At 35.8% G+C, this 27,796-nt stretch overlaps 2 protein-coding genes and 1 pseudogene across 7 annotated transcripts in view; 1 reads left to right on the top strand and 2 right to left on the bottom strand.

The window, feature by feature from the left end:
* Window positions 1–27,796, bottom strand: part of LOC116666048 (translation initiation factor IF-2-like) — a 407,644-nt gene that overhangs the window by 217,533 nt on the left and 162,315 nt on the right. The gene's annotated exons all lie outside the window — the stretch shown is intronic.
* LOC102510255 (zinc finger protein 14 homolog) overlaps window positions 1–27,796 on the top strand; it is a 97,248-nt gene that overhangs the window by 25,228 nt on the left and 44,224 nt on the right. For 2 of the 6 annotated variants that reach the window (XR_004322903.1, XR_004322902.1), the window contains exons 1-4: window positions 15,335–15,469; window positions 21,133–21,218; window positions 22,468–22,594; window positions 23,669–23,761. Coding sequence is in view for 2 of the 6 variants with exons in the window: in XM_014563813.2 (XP_014419299.1) it covers window positions 80–1,104 (1,025 nt within the window). In the remaining 4 variants the exon portion in view is untranslated. Of the gene's footprint in view, window positions 1–79; window positions 2,206–15,334; window positions 15,470–21,132; window positions 21,219–22,467; window positions 22,595–23,668; window positions 23,762–27,796 lie in introns of those variants that run through there. The other 4 variants (XR_004322904.1, XR_004322905.1, XM_032488016.1 and 1 more) reach the window with 4 other exon arrangements.
* LOC116666154 lies at window positions 11,461–11,634 on the bottom strand (annotated as a pseudogene).

Here is a 27,796-nt window from a genome sequence, read left to right as displayed (position 1 = left end):
TAATTCTCCCATTTTAATTGAAGTTTTATTTCTCCCAAACAAGAAAAATGTGAGTGATTGCTTTCATATTTTCTTTCAGTCCTGGAATCAAGATGTGAGACCAAGAAATTATTTCTGAAGAAGGAAATTTATGAAATAGAGTCAGCCCAGTGGGAGATAATGGAAAGACTTACAAGACATGACCTTCAGTGCTCTAGTTTCAGAGGTGACTGGGAATGTAATGGCCAGTTTGAGAGACAACCTGGCTCTCAGGAGGGACATTTCAGTCAACTGATATTCACCCATGAAGGCATGCCCACTTTTAGTCAACATCCATCCTTGACATTACAGCAAATCATTAATAATAAAGAGAAATACTGTGCTACTAAGGAATATAGGAAAAACTTTAGACGTGACTCACAGCTTACCACACATCAGATAATTCATACCATTGAGAAACCTTATGAATGTAAGGAATGTGGAAAGGCCTTTAGACATCCCTCAAGACTCAGTCATCATCAGAAAATTCATACTGGCAAGAAACCCTTTGAATGTAAGGAATGTGGAAAAACCTTTATTTGCGGCTCAGACCTTACTCGCCATCACAGAATTCACACTGGTGAGAAACCCTATGAATGTAAGGAATGTGGGAAGGCCTTTAGTAGTGGCTCCAACTTCACTCGACATCAGAGAATTCACACTGGTGAGAAGCCCTATGAATGTAAAGAATGTGGGAAAGCCTTTAGCAGTGGCTCAAACTTTACTCAGCATCAGAGGATTCACACAGGGGAGAAACCCTACGAATGTAAGGAATGTGGTAATGCCTTTAGTCAGAGCTCACAACTGATTAAACATCAGAGAATCCACACAGGTGAGAAACCCTATGAATGTAAGGAGTGTGAAAAGGCTTTTCGTTCTGGTTCAGACCTTACTCGACATCAGAGAATTCATACTGGCGAGAAGCCCTATGAGTGTAAGATATGTGGGAAGGCCTATTCTCAGAGTTCACAGCTTATTAGTCATCATAGAATCCATACTGGTGAGAAACCCTATGAATATAGGGAATGTGGAAAGACCTTTAATTATGACTCACAACTTATTCCACATCAAAATTTGTACTGGTGATAAAACATAGAACATCTAAAATGTGTGGGAAGGCTTTCAATTACAGCTCAAAACTATTCAACATCAACTATTCAACAAGAGAATTTATCTTGATATTAATCCCTCTAAATAGAATCATGTAGAAACATCTTATTTGTCAATGACAGCTTATTCAGCCATGAAAAATCTTGTAGGAGAAACTCCCTATGAGTAGAATACACTTTGGAAGCCCTTTAATAAAAGCTCCTGTTTCTCTTGCCATCAGATAATTCAGTCTCTTAAACATTGAAAATGACAGCAGCACTTTGGGCACCTTTCTAACCTTATCTTAAACATCAAAGTATACATGCTGAAATGTAATCCTGTGACTTTCATTTTCTTTTTCCCCGAATTTGCCTATAGTTGTTATATTCATCTCTTAATCCATCTTAAATTCATATGACTGTAAAGTCCGTCTGTTTACATCATGGTTTGTAAAATACCTTTATTTTAAAAATACCTTTAATGCCCAATAAAAGTGAAGATGTCTTTATTTTTGAAGATGTCTTATTCTTTCTGCTCTTTACAAAATTCAGACGTTCTTACTGTAAAAACATTCACAGACAGCTTATCACTCAGTACATGGAGATCCTAGTATCTTCATGGTTGTTTCCACGTGTTGCTATAATATTTCTTCAAATCCCTATTGATAGACATTGCAGTTTCCTCCGGAGTTTTTGCTGTTATACACAGTGCCCTGATGGACGCTCTCCCTGGGCGTATCCTTGAATCATGTCTTATTTTAATTGCAGAAATAATATATCAATATATTTTCCTTATAATAGATTTAAACATTGCAAATAAGGCAGACATACCCTTTGACCATTATCCTTGCGCTCATTTCCCTTCCCAAAGGATAGTCTTTATCTGTTTAGTATTTCTCCTACCTGAGTAATTTTGTTTTTATACATGTATGTCTCAGCAGAAACTATACAGTGAGGATATTTATAATACCTACCTCATAATTTTGTGTAAGGATCAAATAAAGACAAAATTTTTAGAATTGTGCCTGTCATATAATAAATAGATACCCACAGAATGTTGGTCATTGCTGCTGTATTCATCGTTGTCATTAATATCATTTGTTGAAAAGCAACTGTTTCTACAGACCTTACTCAACATCAGGATATATAATGGAAGTAAGATCCATTGAGGGTAATGAAGTAAGAAAATTTGCCATCATCACTTACTTCCTATGGAACATGAAATAATCCTGGGTGTTAGTGGGGAAAGTAACGTGTGTAATGAGCAGGAAAGGCTATATTCAGAGTGGTATCCTTTTTACTACATCATATAATACCTAACGTAAAAACAATAATATAGACAAAACATTGGTGACACTGATGAAGAAAAAGTGTGAAAAGACAAACAGAACTATGAAAAATGGATATGCAAACATATAAAAAAGCCTTATAGTTATCAATTTTAAATTTTACACTGAATACAATGCTTCTTTCCAATACATTTGAAAACCTAGACAAAATTACTTTTTAGGAAAATACAAATTACCGGTATTGACTCCAAGTCAATTAGAACCCTTGGAAGACCCTCTTATAAACAGATAAAGGGATATTTAGCGTGAGATGTGGTAGCTGTTACTAAAGAAGCAACAAACCGAATTTCTTTTCAGGTAAAACTTTTTTTAATTGAGATATAACTGGTACTAACATATTAGTTTCAGGTGTACAACATAATGATCTGATATTTATGTATATTCAGAAATGACCACAGTCAGTCTAGTGAACAACCACCACCATATATACTTACAGAATTTTTTTCCTTGTGATGAGAACAGGCAAACTTTACCAAGCGTTCAAGGAACTGTTTGTTATATAGAAGTAGACATATCATAACATACTCCAACATAATCCTTATGTTAGAAATGGGTTAGAAAGACACAAGAAAGGAAGCTCTTTTTCAGGGTCATCCATGAAGATATAGACAAGCATACTAAAGAAAATAGCAAATTGTAGGTATCTATTAAATGAATAATAGAAATGAACCTGGTTGGGACAGTAGCTAGAGAGGATGCCCAGTGCCCAGTTCCAGCTAATGAGTGCTATGAGGAAGTGTAGGCCTCATTTTGCCAGATTTTCTGACATTTGGGGAGAATCCAGAATCTTCCTTTGTTCATTGTGTGATAGCCCTTGAGTTTTAAATGGCAGCTCCTTTTTTTTTTTTTTTTTTCAAACATGATGGGGACCAAAGAAGATATATTGACTCTGCAAGTAGCAAGTGACCCATAGGTTAATTTTGTTCTGGACGCTAGAGCAATAGGTGAGCAAAAGGCTCACAGGAGGAGTTTTTAATAGTGCGAACTCCTTGGTCCCGAGGAAATTTAAGTGGGGCAAGGGATACTATAACACGACAATTTTCCCAGAATTTCTTAAATATGAAAAGTATTTCCAGGGATAAAGTAGCTAATCTCTAAGTACAAAGTTTTTTTTTTTTAAGGACTTGATCCATATCCATATTTTCTATATGTAGATTTTTGTATTATCTGCATCATGTCAGTTAGAAAATAGGATAAATATTTTATATGTTCTATATCCCATTCTTGAACTATACATACACACAAAGCAGAAAATTTTAAAAAGGTTAACCTATTGAGAAAAAAAAAAGCCAGACCATCCCTATTTTGCACTAGCAGCAAATATGTCACTGGAATTATGTATTCTGTTTTGGGCCAAAAGGTCAGCCAACTTTCTGTAAACGGCTGGAAAGTAAATATTTTACCCTTTGTAGGCCATATTGTTTCTGTTGCAACTACTCAACTCTGCCATTATTGTGTGGAAGCCTGCTAAAGATTTCTTAAGTAACCCAAAAGTTAAAAAAAAAAAGTGTCCTGCAGGTTTAGGTTAGTGTTCTGAGATGGGCCTTTCCTGGGCCTCAACTTTCATGCTCAAGCAAGCAGCTTCCTACATTGGATGGCTACAACAGTACCTGTGGAAGGAAAATCCATGTATCTGAAGTTACTATAGATCTGTCCTTTCATGCCCCACTCTTTAAGTCCCACATTAGAGGACATTAAAAGAAAAAAATTTTGAGTTACTATATTTTTTACCAGGTATGAAGAAGTAAAATACTTCATAATCAATTTGAGATAAGTAGAGTGAGCAGCGTAACTGCAGATGGGAGAATTAGTAAAGATGAAGCTATTTTGTTTTAATGTTTTGCACTACTATCAAAATGAGAACTAATTGACATTTTATAGTCTTTGGTGTGTGTATTTCAAGTCATGTATTAAGTTCCTCATCTAAAATTACAGAGGTAATGTATTTGCACCCAAACCAGTGAAACAATGCCAATAAAAAGAAAAAAATCAGTATCTCTGCTCCTCTCCATTCCTCACTCCCTCCCCCTCTGTCTATTTCCTTGTGAGTAACATTTAAGCCTTGTGTACATATTTCTTCGTGCTTAAACACTACTACAAATAAATTATTTATTTTGGTATATTTTTACCAAAAAATGGATGATACTTTATACATTTCTCTGTAATTTGCTTTTTTACATTCAACTGTACATTTTGGATTTTCTTTCATCAGTAAATAATGATTGAACCTAGCCTTTTAAGTGATTACAGTATATTCCCCAGTATGCTTGTACCAATACCTACTCAACTACAGTATTTCCCCAGTTCTGATATTTCAGATGGTCTCCCCTTCTTTGCCATTTAAAATCGGTGCTGCAATAAACACTCTTACAATATATTCTTGTCTATTTTATTTCTATAAAATAGATTTCCCTAACCATTTCCAATGTTTTCTATGTTTCTTAAAAAGGTATTATTTATAGAAAATTTCAGAGGGCAAGAAGATAAAGGAACAAAGTGCAGTTTTTCATATATGTGTTTATGTGAGTGTATAAACACACACAGATTTAACATTTAATCCATCTGGATTGATTATTATATATGGTATGACATAGTATGTCAGCTTTGTTTCCATTCAGAAATAAGGCAAATGATGCCAGAAACAATTATTAAACTGTTCATCTACTGAATTAAAATATGAGTATACTTCTCATGTAATAAATGCTCATATCCTCAGATCTACATTCCAGGAATCTTTCATTTATACTTTTCAGTAACTTATTACTTGTAAATAAAGATACATATATTATAAATATATAGTTTTTATTTGAAGATAAAGGTAAATGTTTCTTTGTTAGAATTTTTAAAATATTTTTATCCAGTTCCAATTAAAAACTCATTGGGATTATATTTTGAATTACTCAGTTTTAAATATGAGTATCCCAAATGACTGCACAATTGACACTGAGTGGCTATTCATTAATATATGTGTATGTCTTGAAATTTCTTTGACAGCTCTTCATCCTCCTTACCCTCTAATATCTTTATAATGTACATAAAATATAATATATACAGTTCTTAAAATATGCTAGTAATATCTGAAAATTTAACATTTTATTAGGCTATTGATTATAAAGTGATTCTTTTGACTTCTTATAATTTGCAGATAAAGGTATATACCCATCTAACAGTATTACACCTATTTTATTTTCTTATTTCATGCTATAGACCTGATGACAGTGGTTTTGAGCAGGACTTTTTCTTTTAACCATATTTTCCCCATTTTTACAGACTGAAGGGTCAGATTTTGAGAATAATTTCTGCTTCCTATTTTCACCCCTACTCTTGTTTGTGTATCATAAGAAAAACGATGTATTGCTTTGGTGAAATGTGTTAAAACACATAAATTACCTCTCTATATTTGACCCTGAATTTCTCATGTTCCTGGGGCAGGCTATGATTCTGTATGCCACTTTGCAGACCCAGTCCTCCACCTGTGTATGACCCAGTGTCTAGAGTTTGAATGAAGTATTAGGACATGCATTTTAAGCTTTACTGACAAAAATGTTCTATTTTTCAATCAGTCCAGAAATCAGAACGAAAAGGTTGTGATTAAATTATTACCCACAAAATTTTTTTTCTGTAGCCATCTTTGTTTTATTTCTAATTTTAATGGGAACATATTGGTTACAGTCAGTATGTTCTACCTTTTGTTAATTTGACTAGATAAGGAATTGATTCAAATGATATTGAGTTGCTCATAGGAAATGTTAGAGTGCTGAAGAACAAAGATACAGAGCCAGGAATAGTGCTCCAAATGATGACACAGAACTTGTGTGGTGAGGTCACCACTGCTGTTGCTGTACACAGAATCCCCAACTCACAATACTGACACCATGGGTGCTGGACTTTGGACTTTCCTGCTACTGCCCCCTATGTACCTGGGGTTACCCATCACCCAGATGGAATTGCCACCATCCTTGTTCCCTTGTACCATCACCTTGCTGTTCTGAGAGGAGTGTGTTTGAGTGCTGAAGCTTAGGTCCCATCCCTGTGCGTGAGCTGGTGTAGAGGCTGAGACGCATTTTCAGGTTAGTGAGAATCAGCCTCTGCTTCTTAAAGATGGATGTTTCATCATAGCAAGGGTACACATGAACTGGGCAGCCAAATAAATGATCAGTGTTCACAAGATGGCATACCGTTAATCATACATAGTTCTTTCCATAGCCGAAAATGAAAATCTCACTTAAAGTAATACAGCTATTCCTCACTCAACTGAAAACACTGGGTAATGTCTACACCTCCTGCATATGCGTTAGGATCCTTTGTAGACATTCTATACCTTTTGTCTAAGTTGTAACAACCTACATAAGAGAAAAAGGAGAGTCTGGGGACTGTATATTATTTAAGGGGAGGGGAGCATGAGAAAAAGTCATCTTGCATGATAACTACATCAGACAAGATCTTCAAACAAACTATCTCTAATGATGCATCTTGTCTTAAAGTTTAGATTGTCTGCTAGTAGTACAGTTACATAACTTTCCTGTTCATTGTTTGCATGATAAAATTTTTTCCATCCTTAATTTTAATCTTTTTGTGTCCTTAAGTTAGAGATGTGTTTGATAAACACAATACAGTTGAATTTTTAAATTCAATTTGACATTATCTGTCTTTTAAGTAGAGTATTAGATCTAATTTATTCAATATGACTATGGGTATATTTTGCTTTAAATCTACCATCTTGCTTTGTGCTTTTCGGTTTTTATCTTGCCAATTCTGTATTCTTTTTTTCTCCTTGTTTTCTTCAGGAGTTTAAATGTTATCTTTTTTTTTTTTTACCTCTACTATTGTAAATTCTACATACTATTTCTATGCTTTAAGGGTTACCTCAGAAAATATGAATGCTAAAACGTATCAAGTTCTAAGAGTTCACATCTTTATTCACTCCCATGAAAACAGAAAGTACTTAAGAGTATTTTAGCTACATTTGTCCACTCATCCCAATGTAGATTATTGTTCCCTTGCATTTTTATTCTTTTTTAACCCCACAGACATAACTTTTTTATAGTCACTGTTCCTTTACATTTGCCCCCCTTAATTCCTATATAGCTTTTCATTCATTCTTGTTTCTCAACACTTCCAGGTGGGATCATTTCCCCTATGTCTCATTATTATTTTATTTCAGTGGACAGTATTTTATTTCAGCTGTCATTCCACTCTCAACTTTCACTGCTGCTATGAAAAGTTAGCTGTCAGTCTACTGGCTAATTTGAAAGAAATTTATTCTTTTTCTTTTGGTGCTTTAAGATTTTCTCATTGTCTGATTTTCTGCAGTTTCTCCATAATGGGTCCAGGTTGGAGGATTTAAGTCAATGGTTTAGACACTTTCATCATCTTTGGAGATTGTTCATTTATAGTTTCTTCTAATATTGAAGTTTAATTGCAACTCAAACTCTGACATATCCTTACAGTCTCTTTTATGTAGAGCTTCATTTTGTCTCTCTCTCTGATAGAATCTGGGTATTTTATTTTGATCTTTCTTCCAGTAAAGTAATTCTCTTTTCTGTTATTGTATCCAATTTTGTGCCCAACTCATACACTAAATATCTAATTTTGGTTTTTGTACTTTTCACATATAAAAGTTTTATTTCTTTTCCAAATCTATGTTTTTTTTAATAGTTTTCTACATATATGTTAAAGAAATAAAGTCAAACTTTAAATATAAGCAAAGTTCTTTGGTAGCTTGTATCTGTGATTCAAATAAAAGCCTATTGTTGCTGTCTTATGGTTCTCTCTCATGGTACCTTGTTTCATCAGGGGTTTAGTTTCTTTTACACATGCTTTTCAGAGCCCCTGAAAATAATTATTTGTGAAGCTTCCCTGAGATCAAGAAACAATTGACATTACTTCTGTCAGGATGATAGAGGCACCTGTTGGAGATTACCTTAAACCATGTTCAGGGCTTGAATTCCTGCCCCATCCAGGTTATGTCTATTCAGGCTCTAAATACGCTCGAAGGCTAGCAGACATGATATTTTAATCCCTTTAGAATTCCAGTTTTTGTTCATTCTCTAAGAAACTGGAACAGTTTTCCAGAAAATACAAATGTTTTCAGGCTTGAGTGGCTTTCAAAAGCACTGATTTTTATGCCTTTTCCCGTCCATGTATACATGCTGTGAGGTAGGGGGAAAGTTAAGTTATAATTCCTGAGACTCTGTTGTTGCTTACTTTTTAAAAATCTTTTTTATTGCAAAAATAAAACACAGATACAGAAGAACCACAAAAAATATAGCTAAATGAATTGTGATAAGAGAAATACCCCTATAACCATCACTCAGGTCAAGAAACAGAAGTTTACCAGATAACCCAGAAATTCCTCCGTGTGCCCTGTCTCAATTACTACCTTTCCATGTCTCCATAAGTAACCACTAAAACTCTCCTAACTTTTCTAGTAGTCACTTCCTTGTATTCCTTCATAATATTATCCATTTGTACATCTCTAAACACTATGTTTTGCCTTGCTGTTTTTTAACTGACATGTCTTTTAACCTACAGTATTTCCTGATACTCATATGTTAATAAAAGTTCTTTAGTTGCTAGATATAAAATATTTGGCTTATATTTCCTTCCATTGTGTATTAAAATATTTTACTCCATTTTATATTTATAAAATATTTACTCTCAAAATTTCTGAGGACAACCTGATTTTTTTCCTTTTAAAAGTCACGTATTCATTTCTCCCTAGGGGCCCAAATAATTTGCTATTTTCTTTAAAGTAATTTTACTAATATGACTTGGAGTTTGTTGTTCTGAATTGATATTCTCAGGTACATCACCTACTTATTCAACATGTAATTGCAAATCTTTTTTGTATCAGAATTTTTATAATAATAATAATTAGTAGTATTAGTAGTATGAATTTTTAGTATTTTTTCTGTTCCATTGCTTTGGTTTTCTCCTTCAGGAATTTCTATTAATATGTTTGATCTTCTTTGCCTGTCTTCAGTATTTTTCTCTGTATCTCAAGTCTTTTTTTTTTTTATTACTTTCTTCATTTCTTTCCAGTTTTAGAAATTTTCCTCATTTTTACCTTCTATTTCTCATAGGCATCTGTTGGTTTATTCCTTGTTGTGTTCCTTCTAGTTAAGTCTTTATTTCTAAATTCTTTTTATTTCTAATTCTTTTCTGAGTTAGCACCTCATTTCTGAATTTTTCTTGTTCCAATTTATATTGTTCCTTCATATTTTGTATCATTTCCTAAATGCAACATAAGTTCATTTTGAAATAGTAGGTTCCAATTTTGATCTTTAGTGCACGTTGCTTTCTGATGTGATTTCATTGTCTGTAGGGATGTTATTGTGTTCCTTATTCTCTCCCTTTTTAAAATAGAAACTTTTATGGAATTTGTCTGATAACTTTCTGTTACTTATTTTTATATAGTAGTTTCCCTGAACCATTTTAGAAGGAGGCTTGGGGGGATGGGGTTGTTTTGTTCTGTTTTGTTTTGACCTTTCACTGATTTTTTTAAAAACTGAAGTATAGTGATTTACAATGTTGTTAGTTTCTGGTGTATAGCAAAGTAATTCAGTCTTATACATATATATATAAAAAATATACATTCCTTTTCATATCATTTTTCATTTTAGGTTATTACAAGACACTGAATATAGTTTCCTGTGCTATACAGTACATCCTTGTTGTTTATCCATTTTATATATAGTAGTTTGTATCTGTGAATTCCAAACTGCTAACTTATCCGTCCCCACCTTTCCCCTTTGGTAACCGTAAGTTTGTTTTCTGTCTGTGAGTCTTTCTGTTTTGTAAATAAGTTCATTTATATCATATTTTAGATTTCACATATAGGTGATATCATATGGTATTTGTCCTCTGACTTCACTTAGTAAGATAATCTCTAGGTCTATGCATGTTGCTGCAAATTGCATTATTTCATTCTTTTTTATGGCTGAGTAATATTTCATTATATATTTTGTATGTATATATATATAATACCTTTTTTATTCATTCATATGTTGATGGACATTTAGGTTGCTTCCATGTCTTGGCTATTGTAAATAGTGCTGCTATGAACATTGGTGTGCATGTATCTTTTCAAATTAGAGTTTTCTCCAGGTATATACCCAAGAGTGGGATTGGTAGATCTTACAGTAACTCTATTTTTAGTTTTTTAAGGAACCTCCAGACTGTTTTCTATAATGGCATACCAACAGTGCAGGAGTGTTCCCTATTCTCCACACCAATTGTTTGTGGACTTCAGAATGATGGCCATTCTGACTGGTGTGAGATAATACCTCATTGTAGTTTTAATTTGCATTTCTCTAATAATTAGCAATATTGAGCAACTTTTCATGGGCCTAATGCCATTTGTATGTTTTCTTTGGAGAAATGTCTGTTTAGGTCTTCTGCCCATTTTTTGATGGGGTTTTGTTGTTGTTATTGAGTTGTATGAGTTGTGGTATATTTTGGAAATTAAGCCCTTGTCAGTTACCTTGTTTACAAATATTTTCTCCCATCCATGGGTTGTCTTTTTGTTTCATTTATGGTTTCCAGGTGCCCTTGCTCACTCTCAAAGAGGAGTTGCTTGGGTCCTTAAATGGGATAACAATGGGGGCAGGTCTGTGGGTTGTGTAGGATGCTGGCTTAGGTGGTCTGTCTACCCGCTTGTTGGTGCCATGTGCAGGGATCATGCACAGTCCCCTGCTTTTGCTCCCAGCACCTCAGAAATGGCAGTTGGTTTGTGGCCTTTTTATATCCTATTGTTTATAATTGCCCCAGCTGCACAAGTGTGCAATTATTTTTAGTCTCTTATAGTTTCTTTGTGTTCTATTGCTCCAGGAGACATTTGTCCAGGTGCAAGCACTCTAGTAGAGGATGCCAGTCCCCCAGCCTGTCTCAGTATCTGTTACGTCTTTTACCAGTCTTTGTTGGTTTGTCTTATTGCATCATAAGAATTATTTGTATATTCAAGATACAAGTCATTGATTACATATATGTTCTATAAGTATTTTCAGCAAATCTACAACCACTAGTTTACTTTCTGCCTTTATAGATTTGCTGACTGCCACAAATTACGCAGTTGAGATTCTCATATTTGGGGAAATAACAGGGGTCAGCACATCTGGAGTGCAATGGATAAGCCTCACCCTGGGAAAACCACCTTCATGATCATGCCAAGTAAGTATGACAGTCTCTGCTTTTTGATGGATTATTTAATTCATTCATATCTAACATTATGGATATTGTTGAGTTTATTGTTGCCGTGTTATTTTTTGTATTCTATATCTTATGTCCTTTTTGTTCCTCTGTTATTCTATACTTCTTTCTTTTGCACTAACTGAATATTTTCTAACATAACATTTAAATTCTTTTAATGATTTTTTTTACCATTTTAAAAGTTATTTTCTTAATGGTTGCTCTAGGGCTTGCCATATAGACCTTACATTATTAGATCTATTTCAGATTTAGCCCATTGAGATACAGGTATGTTACTCCTATATAGCTCTATTTCCTCTTCCTCTTTTTTTTTTTTTTTTTTGCTATATTGTTATATATATTACACCTATATATGCTACATACCCTAAAATATATTATTTTAACACTCTACATTATTATATTACTTTCTATGATTTTATGCCTATTATAGAAGCTGAGACAAGAAAGGAGAACAAGTATATATTTATAGAGTTTGCTATATTAACCTTCTTATTGACCATTTATGGTTCTCATTTGTTCCTGTGGATTGGAGTTACTACCATGTCTCTGCTGTTGTTTCCTTAGCCTAGTACAGCTTTGCTCCCATTCTCCTTCTTTGCACTGTTACTGGCAAATATATTTCTACATGTTATAGGCCCCAAATATTATTATATACATATTGTTTTATTCAGTTGCTTTTTAAATCAGTAAAGAGAAGACCAGAAAAGAAATATGCATTTGTACACTTTTATAATTATGCAATTATCTTTACTAGTACTCTTTTTCATGTGGATTTGAATTATTGTATGGGATCACTTGCTTGCAACCTGAAAAACTTCCTGTAGTATTTCCTGTAAGGTGTCTCTGTTAATCTGCTAGCAAATAAATCTCTCAGTTTTTGTTTATCTGTCTGCCATTTTTTTTCTCTTGAAAAGTCCTGCAATTAGTCTTATTGGTATTCCCTTATACATTACAGGTTGGTTTGCTCTTGTTGCTTTCATATACTGTAAATGTATTTGAAGGAGCACTCACAGCCATGTAAAACAAAACAAACTTATCAACTGGCATTCTTCTGTAAAGAGGAGTCTTCCTTTTTCACTCCTTTTTTCTCTTCTTCATGGATTTTTGTTTATTTAATGGGCTATAATTAACTACAGAATTTACTGATGACATAGGAAAAGAATTATTTCAACTAGTTTTTAAACACTCTAACTGTATAATTAAGAGGGATGCACTCTAAAACAAGAGCTGACAAACTTTCTCTGTTTAAGGCCAGACAGTAAATAGTTATCCTCACTATTTGCAGATTCCATATTTTCAAACGTACCTACTTGTTAAAAAAAATCATTTGTAACCTCAGAGTCAATACTTCCAGCACTTTTGTGATCATTCATGGACTTGTGAAGATCAATGACAAATGAGTCCCCCAGCACAGGTTCTCAGCAGAGGTCAAATAAGGGAACCTCTGCCTTCTTGTTTCAGCTATACTGTACCCTTTTTATAGTGTAGTCAGTACCACTTTTTTTTTTCTTCTCATTTCTGTGCTTTTTGTTGGTGATTTTGCTATTTAAAATAGCCCCCAAGTCTATGCTGAAGTGCTGTCTAGGGCAAGAAGGCTGTGATATGCCTCGCAGAGAAAATATATGTTAGATAGACTTCATTCAGGAATGAGTTATAGTGCTGTTGGCCTTGAGTTCAATGTTAATAAATCAACAATATATAAAAAGCGTCCTTAAATAGAAACACATAAAACAATGTTATGTATTGATTGGTTGAGGAAAATGTTGTGACCAGATGCCTGTGGGAAACTAACGCTGTATTTCTGCTAGGAGCAACAGTTCACTAATTCAGTGTTTGCAACAACTTTATAGAATAGTAACTACCCTGAAAAATGAGAACCCACAGTATTTTAGGCTCCACAGGCCAGTCTACATTAACTACTTAATCTGCCTTTATAGTTCAAATGCAGCCATAAACAAAACATAAAGGAGTACAGCTATGTTCCAATAAAACTTTATTCAAGGACACTGAAATTTGAAATAGATATTTTCACACCTCACAAAATATTGTTCTTCTTGATTATTATTATTATTGATTTTTTATATCCATTTAAAAATAGATACCATAGACACTCACTAGCTGTAGAACAGGTGGCAGGCCAGGTTTGGGCTGCAGACTATAGTTTCCCAACCCCTGCTTTAAAAGAACTGCAGAATTTAAAAGAATCTAAAATTGTACTGAGGGAGGGTATAGCTCAGTAGTAGAGTGCGTGCTTAAGATACCCGAGGTTCTGGGTTCAATCCCCGGTACCTCCGTTAAACAAATAAATAAGTAAACCTACTTACCTCCCCCCCACCAAATTTTTTTTTTAATTGTTAGTAATAATATTGGTATTGCAAATGTAAACTATTTGCTGGTGATTCTAGGCTAATGCAAATAAATAAATAAATATGTTCGTATTACTAGGAACTAGAATTTCTGTTAGAGAAAATGGGCAGAAATATAAGAGGTAAGAATAAAACCCTGCAATGTTAAATTTGAATTAGTAATGTCAGTATAAACTCATGCTTTGAGTCTGAAAACAAGTTTCTTGCCCTCTTTTAACAAAGGGAATAGAGTGTCTGATCTAGAATCCAAGATATCTGACTTCCTAATTGTGGGCTGTCTACTGTAGCCATACTGCTTCTCTTTTGTGTAAAGATTTTTTTTCATATACTAGGGCTTCTTAAATTTTCCTAACAAAATCCCCTTAACACTATGAGACAGGGAAAGTTCATTAATGGGAATTCCGGGCAGAAGCCAACTAACGACTTCATGGCAGGAATTTCCTTTTAAGTCTTATTTTAAAAGTAATGCTTATTTGCATTCTTCTCCATAGTAAACCTGTGATTAGGTGTAAAAATAAATATATTTTTTCAGAAAAAAATCTGTTTTTTCACAAAATCCTTCAGTAAAGCTGATGCTCCTTGAAGATGTAACATTCCTCTCTCTCTTTCAGAGTTGAGGACTGTCAGGCTCTTGGTCACATCCAATCATTCAGATAGCCAGTTCTTCACAGTCCTGCAGACACGTACCAGAGCACACACACTAGTCATACAATCAGACATGTCGTTTCTCAGACACACACTGAGTGACTCACATCCGCATCTGCAGGGAAAGCCCAAGGAAAAGAAATCTATCAAAACCGGGCCACAGAATTGTTCACCGTCAATTATAGATACAGAAACGCAACTTCCCGCACTCACAGTCAGCCCCACTATCTCACAGGCCCCCACAACATTCTCAGTCCTACACAGCCCGACACAATTCCAGTCATAAAATCATCATGAATCGCAATCCCCGCAGTCGCACCATCTCAAACACAAACCAGCCACAATGAAAAGATCGCACCCAGAACCACTCCAAAGACAGACAGACCAGCGCCGTCCTCGGTTACAGACCTCCCCAGTTGGCCTCACGGAGAGTTACGCACACCCATAAACGCGCCAGTCGTTCGCCCCCGCCCCGCTGCAGGCCCTGCAGCTACTTCAAGACAAAGAACCGAAAGCCCCGCCCCCGCTGGGGCCCAAGTGGGTCTCCGTGCCCATTCGACACAGCTCGCTCGACTCGGCTCACTCACCGATGCTCCGCCCCCTGGGGCCTGGCTGCGCCTGCGCACTCAGCGGGTGCAGTCCGAGCTCCCAATAACCCCCGCGCGCGGCCCGTTAGGCCCCGAGGGTGGTGAACTCACCTGAGCTGTCGCGCCCTCCCTTCCACTCGTCATCACCGTCAGACGAGTTCGGCGCCCCAGATGAGCAGTCCTGGCTCGGAGTGTTTCGGCCATCGGTAGGAAAGGCGTTGCGCCCCGGGGATGAGGCGAGGGAAGAGAAGCGCAGCGGCACCGCATAGCGTTGGGAACCCCGCACCTCAGCCCCGAGTGTGCGCGAGAACGGCGGTGGTGTAACGCGGTGTAGTGTGTGTGGGCGTGACTGGACCGGGGTGTGGCATCGGGACTATGTGCGGTTGTGAGCCCGGAACTAGTGGGTTTGTGTGACTGAATTGGGTGCAGAGTCTCTTGAGTGACCGAAGGTTGCGGTGGCCGTAGGCTGTGTGATTCCGACCGTAGCGTCACAGCTGAATCTCCTGCCAGCCTCAGAGAAATGGCCCCTAGTCAGTTATCTGAGAGCCAGAGAAAAGACTCCCAGCAAAAAAGCTCAATTCGCCTTGGGATAGGAATGTTGGAAATGAACGTGCCCCCCAGGCTGGCTCTTGGGAGTATTCCCACCGCGCTACATCCTCGGGCGCGTTCGTACCCTGCCCCGCACCGTCCAACTGCAGGTTTCAGAACCGCCGAATCCCCTCCGGGAAACTGCTCTAAAGTTCTTTTCCAGCCCTGGACATCCGTGACCCTGGCTTTTCTCTAATACCGGGAAGGGTCCTTACTCTCCCTCTTACTTCACTCTGGGTATGTGTGGGCGGTGGTTGGTGGGACAGGTGTGGTCGTGGCGTTCCCTGATTCAGCCAGGATGGGCTGGACTCCTAGAAAGGCCTGTTGTTTTAAGATTCCCTTCTCTCTCAGTCCTGTTAAGCTAAGAAAAAGGCTGTGACGAGAAGGAGGAGGAATGAATTGCTATTGCCCATTTAAAAGTCAAGGCCAAGGCAAGTGGGTATTTCCTCTTGTTCAGTGAAATGCATTCTTATTTTTTAGGACGTGGGAACATTTGTTTCTTTCTCCTTAGTATGACCTTTCCATTAATTTGAGATCTAGTTCCCCTTCCTAGTGCCTGCATGCATATATCTATGTGGCAGGTACTTCCTTTTATTTCTGAGAGCTTTCTCTTTATAACTATGTGTAAAGCTCTTAGGACAGTGCCTGATACTTTTTAAGTACTTAATAAACATGAGCTATTTGTTAAGTAGTGATTTGGGACAGTTCCCCATTGGCCTCCACTAGATCAGGAAAAATGAAAATATCAGGCTAAGTGTGTTGGATATATCCTAGTTTTAAAAGATGAGGTGCTCAAACGATCTGGAACAAGAATTCTTAACTAGTGGTAATTTAAATCCATTTGAGGCTTTCAGGGTACCAGAAACCCCTTGAAATTATATGTAAAATTATGGATATTTGTTCAAAATGCCATTTTCCTGGGAAAGAGGTCCATAATTTAATGAGGTTATCAAACCATGACCCAAAATGATTCACATCTGCTGGACCTAGAATCAAAGATTATAATATCTGAGAATGTTCTTTGGGAAGAAACTATATAAAATTAGTGTCTAACAGTAGAGAATTATTAAATAAATCATATTTCATCCATGATATGGGATTTTATGCCATTGATATTATGTGATTCATGAGAAGGAAAAAAAAGTAAAATGATCAATTTTAAGCAGTAGTCATAGTTTTGGACAAGATGACTCCAGAAATTTTTCGTTATGTTTGAATCCCTTTCAATAAACCAGGGATTTGTAAGACATTGTGCAAGGATTATATCTAATATAAAACTTCAAAGAGTTATTCAGTGGAGAAAGGCAGAGATAGAGCATCTGTTGTGTATCAAATAGTGTTCTGTCTGCTTTGGCATACTCTTTCTAAATCTGGGAATGCTGCTTACCTTCATTGTGTTCAGTTACTGGAGAAAGATAGTGAAGATAGCTCATTGTTTTGATGAAGAACAGTGAAAGAACTGAGGATTGTTAACTATTTCTGCCATGCTGATTTTTTTGTGTGGAACCCACTTACATCACAGGCCTATGACTCACATTTCTCTTAACAACCAGAAGGTACTCCTTCTCCCAACTCTTTTTTATTTTGCTTGTATGAAAATAGTAGTTTAATTTTTGGTTTTGATGATAAAATTAATGCAAGTTTATTGTAGAAAGAATAAAATACAGGAACCTAAGGAAGTTTTAAGAAGAAAATTTAAATTGCCCTTCGTTCCATTATCCAGAATTAATGAATATTACAATATTGATGTTTGTTTTTCCATATATTCTTTCTGTGCACTTGTGTACATATGTTTGCTTTGCAAAATAGAATCATAAAAATTGTTTATTTAAGGAGATAAAGAATCTCCAACTCTTTGAAAAAGGAATCCTGTGCAGTCATAAGATTTATTATATTGCTATGCCTGTACAGCATAAATGTGAGTGTAGTGGTTTCCCTCTAATTTGAAAAACCTTTCCAGAATTTACCCTTTTTAGGATTATGGAGACATTGATTTCTGCTAATATTATTATTTAAGAAAAATTACATTCTCAAGCCCAGTTCTAAAATTTATTAATGTAAGAAAGAGCAGTTCTGGAAATTTCAAAAAATTTACTATAATAAAAAACCTCTTTTGGGGCATTTTAGTATTAAATTATTAAAGATAACTTTCATTAATAAATGAAATAAAGGATATGTTACGTTTTTCATTTTATTCAGTGTTTATTATAAGCCATTGTAAGTGCACTGTAAGTATTAATTATATTACTTAACCTTCACAATAACCTTGTAAGATAGATACTGTTACTATTCTCCAGTTTGTCAATGAAGGAAGCAGAGGCACTAAAATTAAGTAACATATCCGAAGCCTCCTAGTTGATAACTGTCAGATTCACATCCTGGATCCTGACAACCAAGCCTGTGTTGTTCATGTATAAGAGTCAACCATCTCCCAATATTGTGCATCTTTTTAGCCTGCCTGGTGTACGTGGCAGTTTATCATGTATATCTTCATTAATTAATATGAGCCGATATCTTCATTATTAACAATTGCACAGTATGCCCTTATTACAGTGGAACATAATTTATTTACCTTGTTACCTACTGTTAGGTGTTCTGATTTTTGGTTATAAATTATTCTTTGATGAACTTCTTTGTGTATACTTTTACAAATACTTCCTAAGGATAAATTCCTAGAAATTTCTAAGTTGAATTATCAGACGTTTTTAAAGTCTCATAGTATGTCAGATCCTGTGCTACTACTTGGGGAAAATACTGTGACTAAAATCCTTAAGTTGCTTATTATCTATCAAGGTAGATAAACCTCTACAAGAATAAGACTAAGATAATATAAACTCAGTGAAGAAGTCAGATGGTGCTTGGGAGTTCCTAGGAAGGAGACATCATCTGATTATAGCAAGTACTATCAGATTGTGACCAAATAGTACCAAACCCATTGGATTTCTATGGAGGTAAATGTATTTTATGCAGTAACTCTTATGTCTCATAGGGTGGTTTTGTTTTGTTTTTGTTTTTTTTCTCATGATGTTGATGCAAAGCAAGACCAACAGGACAAAGAAAACCCAGTAGCTATTTGAAGGGTATCATGGCTAAAATGACTAGATCAAAAGCAAGATAAATTCGTAAGTCAAAGTTATAATAAGGGGGAGGATATAGCTCAAGTGGTAGAGCACTGTTTAGCATACATGAGATCCTGGCTTCAATCCCCATTACCTCCTCTAAAAATAAATAAGTAAACCTAATCACCCCACTCGCCCGCCACACACACACACTCACACACACACACACACACACACACACAAAGTAATGAGAGGCAGCAGCAGTGAAACAGGGGCATTAGTTGGAAATGTTTTACCTTTCTTTGCCAGGCAAAAATATATAAACAAACTTAGAAATCATAGAGTTGGTTCAGATATTGGGAGCTGAAATAAATAAAAACAGCAGCTTTTTTCCTCTAAGGGATGACTGCTTTTTAAAAAATGAATCTCTTTCACCTATTTGAAGAAAAGCTTCCTTTTTACAAAGTTATATATTTCAACAGTATATATGACCATATAAAATTATGCAATAAATTTAAACAAAAAGAAAATTAAGATCATAGTGTGGAAATCAGCAATCTTTGCAGATTTTTTTCTGCCTGTTGATGCCTGTTAATGTATCTTTATGCTGATACATATATATGCTTTACAAATATAATCATAGAATCCATTTTGTTATATTTTTCTAAAGACTGCGTATCTTGAATATATGTTCTTATGCATTTTCTAAAGCTTAAATGAATACAATATTGTACATTAACTATACCTCAATTAAAATTTTTTAATAATAAAGCTTAGCATTTAGTGATTACTGTGCACATACATGAATATACAGATACATATAGGTGTTTTTACCTGCCTTATCAGGATTACACTAGTCACAACCTGTATTCTTCACTCAGCAACATGTAGTAAATGTATTTCCATCTTTCCAGTTAAAGGTCTACATTATAATTTTTGAATAGCAAGTTTTTTCACTCTATGGATTCTTTGTAATTTGTTTAATCTGTTTCCTACTGAAGGACATTGTAGTTCTGAAGAGCTTTTTCCCACTATGAATAATATCCATCAGCACATTCTTACATCTTTGTCAATATATACAGTTTTTTTCTTTCATCTCAAAAGTAGAATTTCTGAGTCAAGATGTTTGCATGGTTTAAATGCTGCTTGCACATACTTTTAAATTTACACAGACTGCAGGTGAGAATGTTCATTTCCTTACAAACTTGCTAACATGCACATCAATAATACTCAAAGTGAGATTTAATATCTTTTAGTAGTTTGATGTGTTATTTCTATTTATAGTGAGTTACACGTGCTCATGTTTTTCTTTTTGAAAGGAGATTCTGGGTTTCATAGGAAGAGCTAGAGTTGAATGAAAGCTGACTTTGTGGTTAGAAAAATAAGGATTCCAAATGCAGCATTGCTGCTTATTAACTGAATTTCTGCAAGTGATTTCGCTTCTTTTAGTATGAATTTTCTCATCCATTGCATAGATAGGATAATTAACTACATAGCAATCCTGAGGATACAGTTAAAGCGTGTAAAATATCCATTACATGAAAGTCCTTATTTATTTTTTGTTTTGTTTTTCTTTTTTTATTGATGTATAATTGACATATAACATTATATTAGTTTCAGATGTACAGCATAATGATTTGATATTTATATATATTGCAAAATGATCCCCACAATAATTCTAGTTAACATCTGGTCACCACACATAGTTAAAATTTTTTTCTTGTGATGAGAACTACTTACTTAACAACTTTCAAATATACACTACAGTATTATTAACTATAGTTGCCATGCTGTACATTACGTTTATTTTATAACTAGGAGTTTGTACCTTTGACCCCCTTCAAGTATGTCATGCTCTCTACCCCTCCTATCCGCCCCCACCTCTGGCAGCTGCCAGTATGTTTTTTGTATCTATGAGCTTGATTAGAGTTTGTTTGTATTTTTTAGATTCCACATATAAGCAAAATTATGCAGTATTTGTCTTTCTCTGACTTATTTCACTTAGCACAATGCTCTGAAGTTCCGTCTATGTTATAGCAAATGGCAAGATTTCATTCTTTTTTTATGCCTGAATAATATTCTTCTGTGTGTGTGTGTGTGTGTGTGTGTGTGTGTGTGTGTGTGGTGGGGAGGTCCAGGGAGGGGAAAGGATATATTAAATCCAGTCATTTGGGGAATTCTGAGGCCTATCTGATCTCACGGCCTCTTTTTTCTTCCCCTAGCTCTGACTTCTGTGAACTCTGCTTCTCCAGGCAAGTAAACCCCAAGGAGAACTGACCAGTTCTTGAATTTCTAAACCATGGCCCATGTAAGTTACTGTTTCTTTCACCTTCTTGAAATACTGTCATGTTAAGGTCCTATGAACTTATCTTTATCCTGAAACTTCTTGAATGTCAGAGCCCAATCTAAGGACTTTCTCCCAGTTCCTCCAAATCCAGTGAGGGATGAGGCCAAATAGCATAATGCCTGTCCTGTGAATCCTCTTTTTTCAGTCATTGTTCATGTATTCATTGAATAAAACATTTGACATCTCTTGTATGTGCTCAGTCTTTTACCAAAAGAACAGAAGTGAAATCACTTAAGAGAGATGTTTGACTACTCATGGGAAAACTGAATTTTTCCAAACCTGAGTTTTCCAAGTATATAAGATAAGATTTGTTGTTGGTTGGCCTCAACCTCAGTGTATGGTTTTAGAATTAGGCTTGTGATTGGGTCTGCATGCAGAGAGATTGTCTCTGCTCTGGGAAGCTTTAAGAGTTGTACACCAGAAACAGGGTTCCATGTATTTGAACAACAGTGCTGGTCTAGAATGACATCTTTGTGATTCTGGATCACTAGTATCCAGAAGCTACATCAGTATCCTCTACCTCAGGAACAAGGAATGCATATAGTGAGGGATGGAAAACAATAGGGAGGATCATGCAGATACATGAGTGGTTGTAATCCCTCAGAATTGAGGAGGACCTTAAATATTTTGTATAGACAAAAATAGTCTGGTATAGAATGATTAAGTCTGATATATCCATTGCATAGACTGCTTTTTTAACGTTCATTAAAGAATTTGTCATAAATGGGGAAATGCTTATGATATTTTCTGATTCAATTATGAACTTGGAAGAAATTCTTTACTTGTATTCAGATTCTTTTCTAACATAGAGATATTGTAAGAAAACTTTTTAAAAAATATGTTCTTTAAGGAGAAAGGGTGGAAAAACTCACATTTCTTGAGAATTTATGAGGGAGACATATAGCAAGTTTGTATACAGTATTTCATTTAATTAGAAAACTGATTATTTTTTTTCCTTCCCAGACATGTTTGGGCAGTTAAGATACACCAGAGTATACAAAGGGCTTCATCTGTAGCAGCAGGACCCTTCAGGAACATAGGCTTCCTGCCTCAGGCGCACTCATTTCCTAACTCACTATGTTATAGGCTTCCAGCCTGTTTGCTTGCTCTGTAATCCATTTCCTACAGTGTCTCATCCATTTTTCCCTCTTTCCATCTTAAAACAAATTTTTTTAAATTTCAGTTGTATTATATGGTTTGTTCATTTCAGGGATCAGTGATGTTCAGTGACGTGTCCATAGTCTTCTCTCAGGAGGAGTGGGAATACCTGGACTTGAAACAGAGAGATCTGTACAGAGATGTAATGTTGGAGAACTACAGCAACTTGGTCTCGTTGGGTAAGGTTATCTGCCTCTGGAAATTTAGACTCTGTTCTCTGTAGTATCAGCTTTCTTCTCTAGAAATTTCATGAATATCTTTCAAGTTTTTTCCCTGTTCTCAAGGGAATGGCTTGGGCTTTATTTGTTTGGAAGTGAGCACCATCATTAAGCATATTCATCTTCCCCGTCTTCATGTGGCCTTTAGGCCTTCCTTAATGATGAAAGGGCTGGATTTGAAATCTGGGTGATTTACAGCCTTACTAGTGTCAAAGAAATCGGGCTTCACTTTGTATTTGAACTCAGAATGGCTATAGGTGTTTTGTTGCTTGTTGGTATACCCTATAAGGAAAATAGCTAGACCTTGTATCTTGGTTTTTCTTGATTAAAAGAACACATAATTTTTTTAGTGGCAAGTTTTACCAACAGGATTTATTTATAATTCAGGAGAACTCATTCCTTTTGTTAGTAAACAAGCATATCCCCTTTTACTTACTTTTAGAATTGAAAGTTAAATGTCCAAGAGCTTTGCATTTAACATTGTATGAATATCCTAAGAAAAAACAGTGAATGCCTCAGGAAACTTCTTGTTTTCCTGTCAGCAAATAATAATGATGATGAATAATAATAGCAAATAAAATTTATGTAGCACTAAGCATATATTCTAGGCAGTGCTTAGATATGGATTGGTATTAATATTATCTTCACAACAATCACATAAGGTAGGTACTATAATTATTTCTATTTTATAGGTGAGGAAAATAAAGCATAGATGTAACCTGTCCAAGGTTATGATACTGGGATATGGCAGAGGCAAGATTTGAACCCAAACAGTCTCTCAACTACTATTGCCTCTCAAGAAGGAGAACTTGCATGAATATAAATTAAGACCTCTTCCCTCCTTCTCTAATCTCCATATATTATGTAATCTTAACATGATGTTTTTTAACCACCTTGTTTTTCTTTGATCTAAAGGCTTTATCAGTTATCATCTGACCTATAGTTTATTAAAAATTTAACCAAGACTAAGTCAAAGTAATTTTGAATTTTTTTTTTTTAATTTCCCTGTTACCTTACATCTCTTCTTCTGACCAGGATGCTTCATTTCTAAACCAGATGTGATTTCCTTATTGGAGCAAGGAAAAGAGCCCTGGAAAGTAATGAGGAAAGGAAGAGGACGGTATCCTGGTGAGTGAGGGCTAGTAAGTCAGAGGGAAGCCATTCCCAGAGGAAACTGCCCAACTACTTAGGGAAGAAGCACAGCCTCTTGTGTTGTTCATAAAGCCGACTTTGAGAGTTGATGGCTTAAGGAGAAAACGTCTGAGACTTAGCTAGGGATACAAACAGAACTACTGTATCCCACTTACCACTCTCCTTTTTTTTGTTGTTCTCACTAATTTTCCTCCCCTTTGAAGGGGGCATGGGGTGTGGAGAGGTGCTCTCTTTGTTCCCAATATTATTCTATCTATATTTGTATTTCTTCTGCATTTATAGATAGATAATTTTGATTCAGTTGCTGCTGCTCTGGATAGATAGACAGATGATTGATTGATTGATAGGTAGATAGATAGATAGCTAGCTCCATCCATCCATCCATCAATCACCTGGGCTCTGTGGTGGGCACTCTGCTGGACACCCGTCAATACAGTGGTAAACAAAACCAGTAGAGCCCTATCCCCATGAGAATTTACCTTGTAGTAAGAGAAACAGGGTAACTGTAAATAAACAGAAAATATAATGTCATATAAGAGAGTACTATGAAGGAAAGTAAGTGTAGTAAAGGAATAGAGAATGGGATGGAATGGGAAGACTATTTTAGTTATGGTCAGGGAAGCGTTTTTTTCCTCTAACTTTTCTGATAAAATTTTAAATGGGAAAAAAAAGACTACAGAGATGAATGTGCTTGACATTATAATAATACTATATGTTTTATCAGCAAGTAAAATTTCATATAAATTACTCTAGAAGATAGATCCTTAGGTCACAGAATATCATTCTGGTTTGCCTTTCCCCACGTGTGTATATATCTACCTTCACATCAGGAGAAACATGAATGCGATAGACTATAGGGAGAATGATGCCTTGGTTCAGCTTCTCCTTCTGTGCCTTCTTCATCTCTCTTTGAACCTCTTGTTAAAAAAAAGAGAACCCTTAAAATTCTTGATATAGAGACATATGTTATCATTTTGTATTTTGCTCTCTGTATATTCAGGTTTGGCCGAGGAGACTCATTTTAGGCTAGAAGTTCTTTTGTAACAATAGGGCCATTTCAGTACCCATACTGTTTATAACGTTATATCTTCTGACTTACTTTCTACCAGAATAGAGAAAAACATACTTTTTTCCCCCCAATCCTAACTTATTTCCTTATTCACACATGGGTGATTTAATGATATTTACAACTGTTAATACTAAAAAAACTATGAAATACAGTTGTTCCAAGTGAAAAAGATAATACCAGTTTAGTCAGAAATATTTAGCCGAGTAACAATTATTGACTCAAAGTTAGACATCTTAAACAAGATCATTGTTTTTTTTCTTTCCTTTTCTTTGTTTCTTTCTTCCTTTTAGTTAAGTTTTATTGAATTATAAATGCATACAGAAAAGTAGACAAATGAAGGAAGGCTTTTTTTTAGGAGGTGATATTTGAGAAGAGATGTGAAGTAAGGGCTCAAGCCATTTTACTCTAGAGGAAGAGTGTTCTGAGCAGATAGAAAAGGTCTAATGAAGAAGTTAGCTTTGTGTGTTTGAAAGCCATTATGGCTAGAACAGGGGGATGGGGAAGGGAAAGTAACAGGAGATGAGATCAGAGTTAGGCAGGGGCTAGATAATGTAATCATCAAGAGAAAGTGTATGCTGTCGTCTGCTTTATGTTTTAAAATGATCCCTCTGGTCAAGTGCAAAAGCAGGAAGGACCAGTATGGAAGCAGTTTCAGTTCAGACTAGAAGCAATGATAATTTGGATCAGAATGGCAAAGATAGGAGGTAGTAAGAAGCCGTAAGACTCAGAAGGTAGTGCCAAAAGAACATGCTGGTAGAATTATGAATGAAGTAAGTGAGAATGAGGTATCAAAGGAGGAGATAAGGGTGTTAGCTTGAATAGCTGGGTGAATGGAAGCACAGTTTACTGAGCTGGGGAAGATAGGAAGAGCAGGTTGGCAGGTAGACATTGGGAATTTCTTTTTTGGATATTTTAAGTTTAAATTGTTGTTTTAGATGTTAAGAGGACAGCTGAATATGTACACATGGAGCTCAGGGAGAGATTATAGCCTGATGTACATTACACCTGGGTGTCTTCACTTTATGGTTAGAATTTGAGTCCATGGGTCTGAATGTGTTCATCTAAGGAACCCATGCAGATAGAAGAAAGCAGATAAGGAGAGGAGGCCTGAAGATTGATTCGTGGGATATGCCACCAGTCAGACATTTAAAAGAGGGGGAGGCAAAGGGTAGAGAAGGACCAGCCACTGACACAAAATAAAAACAAAAGAAAATGTTTCAAAATGGGGAGTAGAGAATGAGACCTGAGGTTCTGGTAAGAAGGAGAATGCTGGTGACCTTGTGAAGAGTGATTTTAATGAAGTCGGAGTGAAAACCTGCTTGGAATGACTTAGTAAGAGAAGAGTAGGTGAGATATGAGATACTAGAGCGTGTTTGTGTGCCCATGGGAATGATTCTGTAGGTGGAGAAAATTGATACAGTAGAGAAAGCAGTGTCCTTGAGGTGGGGATAGAGGAAGTGGGTGGGATCCAGGGAACAAGAAGGAATTGAAGGGAAAACAGTGTGGTTATGAATGTAAGTAAGTTGGTCTTTGTAGTGAAGAGAGGACAGCATGTTCTTGTATTGTTCTTTTCTCAGTGAAATCAGAAGGATAATCATGAATAGAATGTGAGGATTATTAAGTGGTGGCATTCACTATGGGCTTATTCAGGATGTGGTGAAAATTGATACTTCAGAATTACAGTTCCTTGGATGTCAGGTTTTATTATTTTCAGATCTTTATCCTCTGTCCCCAGTGTTGAAATGGAAATAGGACTTCCTTGAAACCAAATCTTCTATATCCTAGACTTTCTTGCATCAACAAAGAAAGATGGTTAATAATAAAATGCCTAAACAGACTTAAGTATTAAGTCCAGGTAATTTATGTGACATTTCCCACTTAATTAAAGCTGGTTCTCTGCAAAGGGGGAATCACATTTATGATTTTTTATATTTACGTATTTTTAGCTGATCAAAGCAAAGGTTTATATTTTTCTGTATTCTCATCAGCATTGCTTAATAGAATAGAAATCCTTTGGTCCAACAGAATTAGGAATGGTGTTTGGTTTGTTTATTCATAAAAATGGGTTAGTGGGGAGGGGATAGCTCTAGCAGTAGAGCGCATGCTCGGCATGCACAAGGCCCTGGGTTCAATCCCCAGTACCTCCTCCAAAAAAAAATAAATACGTAAACCTAATTACCCCCCAAAAATAAAAATAAATTTTAAAAAATGGGTTAAATATTTTATGTACATACCATAAAAGTGTATTTTAACTCTCAGCATTAAAATACAGGTCTTTGTCAATACTTTTGATATGTGGTCAAGCCTTTCCTTCCATTGTGTCTTGTATTTACTTTTTCATCTAAACAACACACATAATTCATAGTCTGTTATTTCTAGTTAAAAAATTTTTAAAGTAGAACAAGAACCAAACTTGCAATGAATAGAGAATACTTCTCATGAGTTTACGTATTATTTAATTAAGTTAGATACTTTCAGGAAAAAAGTGAAACTGGCCTAAACTTGTTTGGAACAGACACAGTTAACCCATGTGACATAGGAGTGCTTTTGTCAACTGGGCCTGTGGAGGTGGCCATATCCCCAGGACATGACCAGCCACTGACCTGCCTCATGCCCTGGCCCACTTATGTGTTGTCTACTCTGGAGGCAGACAAAAGTAGTTGCTGTCTGGCCAAGGGTGATAGTCTGCAGAATTCCATATACCTGGCTACTTTGAACACAGCTATTTGTTGTTTGCCATTGTCTCCATACCTGCTCCGTTCCTCAGCATGAACACCCTTGGTAGGCCACTGTCACCTTGTGCAGAGTAATCTCCCTCTGTGATTTGGTGTGTGATTTCTTTAGAAAAATCTAACACCAAATGCTTCATGAATGTTTCAGCATTTTCTTTGTTAAGGTTGTGTATATCTTTTAAGTTTATTCTTGTTACTAGCATGACTGGA

Source organism: Camelus ferus, chromosome 9 (genome assembly GCF_009834535.1).
Source record: "Camelus ferus isolate YT-003-E chromosome 9, BCGSAC_Cfer_1.0, whole genome shotgun sequence".
Lineage (NCBI taxonomy): Eukaryota > Metazoa > Chordata > Mammalia > Artiodactyla > Camelidae > Camelus > Camelus ferus.
The sequence above is the reverse complement of the archived record's forward strand: the minus strand, read 5'-3'. Positions and strand labels throughout refer to the sequence as shown.